At 47.2% G+C, this 9850-nt stretch overlaps 1 protein-coding gene and 1 long non-coding RNA gene across 5 annotated transcripts; one reads left to right on the top strand and one right to left on the bottom strand.

The window, feature by feature from the left end:
- Positions 1-1463: 1463 nt before the first annotated feature.
- Positions 1464-3143, top strand: LOC125553249 (ribosome-binding factor PSRP1, chloroplastic). The gene is made up of 4 exons (XM_048717055.1): positions 1464-1816; positions 1909-2328; positions 2582-2690; positions 2852-3143. The coding sequence occupies exons 1-4, from the start codon at positions 1577-1579 to the stop codon at positions 2974-2976; spliced, it is 894 nt and encodes a 297-aa protein (XP_048573012.1). The 5' UTR covers positions 1464-1576; the 3' UTR covers positions 2977-3143.
- A 253-nt stretch (positions 3144-3396) lies between these two features.
- LOC125553250 lies at positions 3397-9610 on the bottom strand. 4 transcript variants are annotated; one of them, XR_007304004.1, is made up of 8 exons: positions 8719-9610; positions 8545-8609; positions 8031-8077; positions 7573-7652; positions 6167-6471; positions 5319-5352; positions 3682-5197; positions 3397-3536 (listed from the first exon to the last, which is right to left on the bottom strand). It is a non-coding gene; the product is annotated as an uncharacterized LOC125553250 (long non-coding RNA). The 4 variants fall into 4 exon arrangements; XR_007304003.1 differs by having other exon boundaries at positions 3682-6471; positions 8719-9323; positions 9433-9610; XR_007304002.1 differs by having other exon boundaries at positions 5319-6471.
- Positions 9611-9850: the final 240 nt, after the last annotated feature.

The raw sequence follows: 9850 nt of genomic DNA on the forward strand, positions 1-9850 counted from the left end.
CGCCAGCCCCGTTACGGCGCGGGTGCGGATTCCCGTTCTGGCCAGCATGCCGCCTCGCACCGCGGCGGCAGGTGCCACGTGTCGCCCGCCGCGCCTGCCGCCACGGCTAAGGGGGTCTTTTTTGTCAGTTTCATCTGAAGGGGGTCTTTTTTAGCAATTCCGTTGGGCAGGTAGTCTCTTTTGACAAAAAATCCGCGAGCGCGACGGCGAAAAGCGCCAGCGCGAGGATGCGGCGGTGGGGCTGCTGGTGGCGGCACGCGTAAGATTGGGGAGGGGGTGGCGGCGCCGGAGAGGGGGAGACGCGACAGTGGCTGGCGGTGTCGCAGATCAGACGGGGAGAGAGACCAGGAGGTGGCGGCTGGCGGCGCACCGAGCCGGAGAGAGACGAGGAAGAGGATGACAGTCGGGGTTTGAGGCGTTCCGCGTGGTCCGCTCGTTTTCGAGGAACTGCCCGGTTTCGGAATAATGAGCGAATATGCCGTTCCTGGGAACTGGTGGGTTCCGGTTCCTCTGGCAAGCCAAATGCGAGAATGGTTGCTCGGGATAGGTCCGACCCATCACGTTCTATGCCATTTTACAGAAAGCAAACGCACATAAGAAATTTTCTCTTCCTGACCGCCCCCAAGCCCTCGCGTCGCTCCTAGGGGTGGCTCGGATGGCAAGACCCTAGGCGCCACCTAAGCTCCCCTCCCTTCCGCTGTCGCAGGAGGATGCCGACAGATGAAGCCCTTGTCGACAGACGGCGACAGCGGAGCCCCTGGCCGGACCTCCTCCTCGAGTATCGGGGGAAATCCTAGGTCCGGCCTCCCGAACCAGGCAGGCAGCGGCGTCTCAACGTCATTCCCCTCTTGAACGCACTCCTTTGGCTGCAAGTGGAGTACTTGATGCGGCAGATGGAAGCTGGTGATGCATCACTCTGGCGTAGATTGCTACACAGGGAGCAGGGCGCAACGTATGCTAGTGTCGGCGCTTCCCCAACGTATGCTATGCCAGTTCTAGTCGGGGCCTGTCTTTTGCTCGCCGACTCTCTAGGCACATAGGTGCGAGGTACATTGGCCCGGGCAGTCCCGGAGCCGCAATCGTCCCTGGAGGTGTGTGGCAATGATGGAGATGCTGCCTTGTTGCTTCGAGTCTCGACGCCTCGCCATTTTTTTGGCCGGAGGCAAGGCCGGGCATAGACGCCCATGGGTCGGATTGCCAGGTTGAGCGAGGACGGTATTGCAATGTCCCTTATTTTTGAAGGTTGTACCCCGATGTAAATTCTTCTGTCAATGTTTTTTTTGCTAGACTCGACGATACTACTGTACTTGGGTTGGGTTGGACCGGATGCAGCGCCTCGTTGCTGTCTGAAAGAAACGTGTTGTAGGCGACATAGCCACGCGGAGGGAGGGCTGGGCATGTCTTGGCTGCTCCGCTGAAAAATCTAGATAGGATAGGACCAATCCACATCACTCCCCTGGGTACACACTCTGCACTGCATCTGCTCTACTCCTACAAAGCAAGTGAGCAAGATTCAGAGAATCGCCAGCCCATCCAATCCAATCCATCTTCTCTTCTCCTCTTCTTGCCGCAGCAGATGAGCATGGCGGCGACGGCAGCGGCGGCGTGGCCGTCGACATCCTCCTCCGTCCTCACCCCTCGCACCCGCCACCGCGCCGCTCCCAGCCCCCGCGCCCTCCGCTCCGGCTTCCTCGGCCGCGCCCTCACCCTGGCCGCCGCCACCGACCGCCCCTCCTCCGTCTCCATCTCCGTGCGCGCGGCCTGGGACGGGCCGCTCTCCTCGGCGCGCCTCATCATGCAGGGCCGCAACGTCAAGGTAACATCTTTCTTCCCCCCAGTCCCGCAATCCGCGCAAATAACGCGCCATGGATTCCCCACCTGAATCCCGCTTCTTGGGCTCGCTCGCAGCTGACGGAGAAGCTCAAGGAGCACATCGAGGACAAGGTGGGGCGCGCGGTGCACAACCACGCGCACCTGGTGCGGGAGGTGGACGTGCGCCTCTCCGCCCGCGGCGGCGACCTCAGCAAGGGCCCCAAGCTCTCCCGCTGCGAGGTCACGCTCTTCACCAGGCGCCACGGCGTCGTGCGCGCCGAGGAGGAGGAGGAGTCATCCTACGCCTCCATCGACGCCGCCGCCGCCGTCGTCAAGCGCAAGCTGCGCAAGATCAAGGAGAAGGAGACGGACGTGCGCCACCTCAAGGGCACCAAGGAGTGGCAGTCCTCCGGGCTGTCCGATGTCGAAGATGAATCGGAGGCAGAGGAGGAGGAGGAGGACGACGAGCTGGTCGAGGTCATCGGCGCCGAGGACGAGGAGACCGTGCTCACCAAGGTGACCACCGACAGACCAATCCATCTATTTTGCTTGCGTTCAGGAAAATGCCACTTGTTTACAACTGTTTTGACCGATAATTTTGCACCTTTTATTCATTCACCATCTGATCTAGTAGTTCAGGAATTTACAATTAGTCTTTATGAAGAAGAGAATTCATATACTATGCTGCTGTGTCAGGATTCAAGATTGATTGATCAATTGGTGCCAGGCTCTGATGTGTGAGCTCATCAACTATGTTGTTGGTTTGCAGGTTGTGCGCACCAAGGTGTTCGAGATGGCGCCGCTGACGGTGGACGAGGCGCTGGAGCAGCTCGAGAACGTCGACCATGACTTCTACGCCTTCAGGAACGAGCAGACAGGCACGTCCTTGCTGCACCATTGCGCTTGCCCTTGCATTTGCTCCATGGAAACTGTTCTTTTGCACAACTCAACTTAACTTATCTGAACTAAAGTTAACTGAACTTACCCTGAACTAGTCTAAAGAGAAGCTAAGTGACCTGAACTGTGGGACGAAATGCAGGGGAGGTGAACATCCTGTACAAGAGGAATGAGGGAGGGTTTGGGCTCATCATCCCCAAGCAGGACGGCCACGTCGACAAGGCCACCGTCAATGCCAAGGAGAAGGAGCACCCCGTCGCCGGCTGACCACGTCGTCTCCTCTCCATGGCACCAAGTCACTCACTAGCTGTAGCTGCATTAGTCGGTCTGTTTTTTCCCTGATGATGGTGGTGGGTGTGGTGTTTCATCAGATCAGACCAGACAGTCCCTCCCTTGTGCAAATTAACAGACGCTTTCTGAGCTGTGTTAACTCATGATGATCCCACACACACACACCAGTTGGTAAGTTTTTTCAGAAGTGATTAAGTAATCAGTAATCGCCTAAAAATCGAAAACCTGCCCTTGTGAAGCTCTGATCTGCATAAGAAAGAAGCTGCTACTCTAGTGCTAGTAAAACATGTTTGAGCTGAGAATCTGTTTATTAAACTTCACTGAAAGAAAGACCAGACTCTGAACAACACATGTATCCCAATATTACACACACACACACTGCATACTGCTGCAACCCGTTAGCCTGCCTACTCAGAATCTGGAAGCAGAGCTGCATCTGCTTGAAGGTGCCATGCTTGGTTGATCCCGTGGAACCGGAATGCATCCCGGACGGCCATGGAGTCGGCGAGATGGAACCACAGGCCTCTGCTCTCGACCTGCGCAAGCCAGCACCAGCCACCAGCAAGAATTAGCCATGACATCATGCATATAGTAGATGTGTGCACAATAGTATGAACCATGATTGGGGTTTTCTGAAATACACTAGTGTACAAAGCAAGGCAGGAGGAGAAGCGTGCATACCTTCCTTGATGGATTGGACGGCGATGTGGCCGATGTCGGGGAAAGTTGCGGCGTGTTCATGCCTCACTCTTCCTGCAGGTACAAACCCAGAAAATGAAGGAAACTAGTAGTTGGGGCGCGCCGCTTCCAAGGTCTTTCTTTTTACTAAGTAAGTAATGAATGTGCTTTAAGTGACATTTTCAACAGATCAAAGCAGCAGAAATGCAAATTTATCTAGAAGAGAATCACATTATAGACATTAACGGGTGCATATGCAAAAGGCAAGTAGTATTACGATATACTAATCATGTCAAAACAATATCGGTTCCAACTGAAGCAAGCTAACACAGAAAATTATGAACTCGATGGCTAACCATCAAGCAGCGGTAGGCACCCACGCTTCTAGTAAGGAAAAACAATCAAGCAACACGTATGCAGCAGCTACTCCCTCCGTTTTAAAATAGATGACTCAACTTTGTACTAATTTTATTACAAAGCCAGTACAATCTATTTTGGAACGGAGGGAGTACCAACTAACAACCCATCGCGGACGGGATGAATCTGAACACCGGCATGGCTGGCAGCGCCGCCTTGTCGAGCCCCCCTCAGTTGGTCCTCGTCATCTCGGCCACAGAGTCAGATCCATCCTGCATGGCACCCAGGCACACCGCTGTAAACGTCGCCACGAGCTCTAGCGTCCCGCCGGAGTTATAGCAGGCGCACCCTCCATCCTTTGATGTCGCTACTGCCGACAACCTAACATGTTTATTAAAGAGGTTTGTGAAGGGTTATGCACACCAAGCACATGACACATCCATTTTTAACAAATAAACAATCACCACTTGCAAAGTTCAGTAAACAATGAACACTGGCATCAGCTTTTTAATTAAGTAGGAGCAAACAAAGTTCAGTAAACAAGGTATTAAGCACTGATCACAATAAACAATGAGTACCATGCACTAATGACAACACAAAGCTAAACAAAGACCAAGCACTTAACACAGCTAAGCAACATGCTAAACAAAGCATTAAGCACGGACCAGATTAAACAATGAGCAGCTTCACGAAATCTTAAGAAAATTATTTCATGATTAATTCTAATTCATTGCACGAAGAAACATCTGTATAAACAAAGTGGAAAGCAACGACAAATTATGAGCTGAATATGTGGGCAGGCACCATGATACTTATTTTGAAAGCAACGACAATAAGATTCTAAATAATGTGCACCCACACAAACAACACACTACTCTTTTCTGAAAAGAAACCACTACTCACTGTTGCAAAATGACTACCACAAAATTGACAACCAAACCTTGCAGTGCCAGAGTAGAGACAATTAAGGCAATGCTGGAAGGGAAAATTTATTGATCATTGGTAACACGGTTGGTCAAAAGACTGCAATTTAGAGCAGTAGCAAAGCTTAGCTGTAGCCCAAAACGGCAGATCGATACTGATAGGGCTGGCCGACATGCAGCAACAGTACCATCAGGCACTCATCTCCCGAGTCGTAACAGCTTTAGAATTGTGGTGTCCGCTGTGATAATAAACACAACAAAATACTCATGAGTTTTAGTTTCTCAGATTCTGGAAAGCGGGCACAAACTTGCAAGATATCTCGAGAAGAGTCGCTCCCATCATTTTTGCTGCATCATTACCTTTGCTAGAATCACCATCAACAGATAGGCAGACCTGAAAGGTTTTATGATTGTCAAGATTATCACCCAACAAGTAGATTGCTGTAAATGGAAGAACATCAGGTGGGAACATGAAGACATAGATCTATAATGTCGCCTGTTCATATTTCTTGATAACAATAGTATTATGCTATTTAATTAAACAAAGAGAAAAAGAAATATGCTCTAGATAGTATAAAGCTAGCAGCAAGGTATGCCCTGCTGGATCTAAGCAATCACACTGGATCGATGGACTAATGATGCATTTATGATCTCAACCTGACTAACAAATAATCAGACATTATAATGTACAATGCAAAGATGCCATACATTTTTGTGGAAGTATTAGCATACAAAAGCTAGAGTAAAAGACACACACGCTGCATTGAAGAAACTATATTCTGGAAATGCGTACGCATCATTGTTCATATCATTAAATCAAGTCCAAATGATAAGCCGGACTCACACTGTAAAGTGTTTGCTTACCATGACCAGACCCCCGACCACTTCTTTGATGTTTTGAATTTCTAAACCAACATTTTCACCCACTGCTCTCCTCATGACCAAGCAAAAGAGTTCAGGACATGCTAGTATAATTGACACTTATTGTCATGAAGTGAAAAATCAAATACATGGTGTAGCTGGAAAATGACCCCTAAATTTAGTATTGGATCATTCAGTACCGGTGTGAAAATGAAAGCATTGGATACTAAATGAATCCTAAATTTAGTATCTGCAACCTGCAACATCTACAACTATTAATAGTTATCTAATATATCTTGGAACTCATTGAATATGAAGCAATAAAAAAGGATAAAACAAAACCGGACCTTCATTGAATTGTTAGGAATTATGGTGCAGACTCAAACTGAAATTTTCTAACTGAAGTAACAAATGGGAAGCTGCGCTCAACCAATCAAACAAGTGTTTTCCTTAACTTTCAATGCCCAAGAAACAATACATGTATATGACACTCGCATGAAAGCAAAACTTTCCATCTTGAATCAGGATCAATCCTTGTTGGCCATGAGGATATCACTCAACTTTGAACTATGTCTGACCCTCCTTGAGTGACATTCCATAGAAATTCCCATGAACCTTTGGCCATTTAAACAAGACAAATAGTAACACAAACCTGCAAAAGAACCAGTGAACCTCCCTTGAGAATAGAGAAACAGGAAGCATGAGAGGCAAAACGAGAGGGAGAGGGCTCAAAGAGAGGATCTTCTCATTGTCGCATCGACAACATACGCTCGAGCCATGTCTCACTGGGATCGGCCAAACCGTACACCGATAACAGGATAAACGATAACAATGCCCTGATATTTTCAATTCTACGCAGAGCAGAACTTTGTAAATACTTCTTCATACATACAATTTGCAGGATAATACTCATTTACTGAAAAGTAAAAAGGAAATTCAACAAATATTCAAGCGAAAACAGTTGTGGAACCTAAAGTTAATTCACTGAAAAAGTGTGATGTGATGTTGTACACTAACTGATTTCTCTGTTCATCTCCTTGCTTGTACATAGTATATATTCATAAATTAGATGAAGGAAAAGAAAACGTATACATAATATTGGAAGCAGACAACAAAATCTACATAATCTCCCATTTATGTACTCTCTTCGCCTTCATCCATGCCACAACGCTACTGTAAGTTAATTATGATTTAGCTAGCACTGAGTCTTGTATGAGAATGATAATTAAATTATTTAGCTCATTCTTATGCAGTGCAATCTGCCATAACCAACAACATCAAAATGGAGGATATAACCTTTTAGTACCAGGAGAACCTGTAGTGCGCCTTTTTCTTCGATATGCATCCTACAGTGCGCTTCTCCTATATATATACATATATATATATATATATATATATATATATATATATACATACATACATACATATTCGTCACCCTGAGTGAGGAATAGTTATTCTTCACCCCCCTCTATTTTACCATCAATGCACCGTAATTTTACGTTTCGTAAGGTTTATCTTATTTCCGACGCAAAAAGGGACCGTAAGAAAATATATAATCGCCGTAAAAAATATTTTATGTTATGTAAAATTACAAACATAAAAACATAGTCTAAAATACACATAAACTGTAAATTTTCTTGTCTAATGACCTATATTTTTATTTTCTTATGTCAAATTTTACGTAGTGAATCAATAGGAATGTAACTATTTGAATTCGAAATGTAATTTAATTATGAAATGATCGTAAGATTACCTCGGATGAAGAATAACTTATTCTGCAGCCTGGGTGACGAATAGTACAGAAAATTATAGGAATGTCTGAATGTCCATTGCCTGCACCAGCAAGTATTGAATATTTGAATCAAAATTAAGAAATTAAACTCATGGGAAAAATGTAGATCAAGTAGAGAGACTGAAGCGGGGATCATAAGGCGACGAACTGAAAAGAACAACAAGGTGCCGTGATGCAGTTTCTGAGAAGAACACAAATGACCAAATTTCGACAATACATAAGTACCTGAAGTCAAAAGAATATAATTTGTATGAAGCTAAGTCTAAGATGCAGCTAAATTTGGTACATGCTTATAACTATGATGATACACAGAATCTCTGATTTATAAGGATGTTAGCTAATAATAAGAATAAGAGAAACATTATAAACTGAGTACACTGAAAAATCTGTAACGCGAAGTGCCGGTCATCGATTTGCACCTCTGATCACCGCCGTGTACTTATTGCTTAACTTGTTGCTGACGTACCTGCACACGAACCACCCAATCTATAAACTTCAAGACTGAGATAGCTAATCTGAAATTTATACAAATGGTACCTATGAGCTTGCATTGATACGATTGTGAAAATTATATTGCAAGGCACCAAAATGTTGTTGAATCAACCAAGTAACGACAACCTGAGTAAAAAATGTGTGGTTTCGTGATATCTAGAAATATCCTCTTATCCAGATGTGACACAGTTGGCAGGATTGTAAGAATCATCACATAATCATGTAAGGTGCTTCACCCAGATCCAGTTATGCAGAGGAACATGGAGGAGCACTAAGAAATAAGTATGGTCATTACAAAACTAAGCACAAGAAAATCCAGTGTGAAATTAAGCAGCCAAAGTTTGAAAGGCTAGCAAACTTCTTTGCCCAGAATCATCTAAAACAAGCCCAACCAAATAGAATCTCACACAATTAGGCTACAGTCCAAGAGAAAGAGATAACCTCTCCTTCTTCCTTGCGAAGTTTCAGATCCTCCATGTCGAGTTCTTCAGCTGCGTGTTCCTCTCCTGCGGAATCCGCAGTACAGGGGGAACCAAGGAGTTAAAATTCTGAAGATTAAATGCCAAACCATCATCCAACACCTACAGGGGAGGGGAAGGGGGAGTGGATGCGCACCTTGAAGATAAGAAGCTCCTCCTAGGGCAGCTCCATCGTGAATCCATGGAGAAAAATGGATCATTGACGAGCTCCTCTCCCAGAGAAACGATGAGGATCTGCAACGGCGCCCCCTCCAATCGCTGCTAGCCCGCAACATGTGCCTCATCAGAGGTGCTGCTTGCGCAGGTCCCGCCTGGCCATGTCGCGCACCATCGCCCGCCTGAGAAGGAGAGAGGAAGCCATGGAGCTGGGCGACATGGTGGCCACGGATCTGGTAGGAGAAGCGCCTCCTCCTCCTCTTGACGCCATGGAAGAGCACATCTTCCTCTCAACCCCATGGATCCGTGACTCGGAGCGACGACCGACGAGGAGAGACGTAGAGGAGTGAGGTCGATGGCACGCGGAAGGGGAGACGCAGGGGAGGAGAATCGAGAGAGGAGAGGAGAGGAGGCGGCGGCGTCAAAGAGGAGAAGGGGCTCGTGCGGAGACCCCCAGGCTAGGTCGTAACGCTCGCCCCTTTTTACCCTGATGCGGTGGCTAGCTCGAGCTCGAGGAGGCGCCCATGATGCACACCTTATTGTTTTTGATTGAAGAAACTGAATTCATCTGATCTGATTCAAGAACTAAAAGGCCAGGAGCTGGGACTGATCCATCATCATAGATCATAGACAAGCAAGAACAGCTCGAGAAAAGAAAAAAGTTGACAAGCAAGCAAGAAAGGGAGGTACGTACGCTTGAGGTCGGCGGTGGTGGATGAGGCGGGGAAGGAGACGGCGAGGCGGGTGCCGAGGCTCGTCTCCAGGAAGGCGGTCGCCACGTCGCCGGCGGCCATCTGCTTCCCCCGACCGACCGAAATGGCAGCTCGCTCCTCTTCCTTTCGCTAGCTCTCTCTATGCATGTGAGGGCGACCTTTGAGTGAGTGAGCGAGGGAGGGAGGGAATAAAGAAAGACATGAAGGCACAAAAGAGTTTCACCTGTCGATGGCTGAACGGGGAGTATTTAACCAAAAACTACCACATTTCACGTTTCACGGAAACGTGACACAAAACTATCACTTTACGATTTTATGCGGAAAACTACCACTTTTTTCCTAATCCGTGGCAAAAAACTAGCAAGTCTTGAAACTGGTCGCTTCACCCGCGCTAAGCAC

This window comes from Triticum urartu, chromosome 4 (assembly GCF_003073215.2).
Source record: "Triticum urartu cultivar G1812 chromosome 4, Tu2.1, whole genome shotgun sequence".
Classification (NCBI taxonomy): Eukaryota; Viridiplantae; Streptophyta; class Magnoliopsida; order Poales; family Poaceae; genus Triticum; species Triticum urartu.

Bases quoted from the DNA above. Each gene is read 5' to 3' on its own strand.
- LOC125553249 (XM_048717055.1), top strand. From the start codon at position 1,577: ATGAGCATGGCGGCGACGGCAGCGGCGGCGTGGCCGTCGACATCCTCC. The intron at 1,817-1,908 runs GTAACATCTTTC...GCTCGCTCGCAG, and splicing joins TGCAGGGCCGCAACGTCAAG to CTGACGGAGAAGCTCAAGGA. The intron at 2,691-2,851 runs GCACGTCCTTGC...GACGAAATGCAG, and splicing joins CTTCAGGAACGAGCAGACAG to GGGAGGTGAACATCCTGTAC.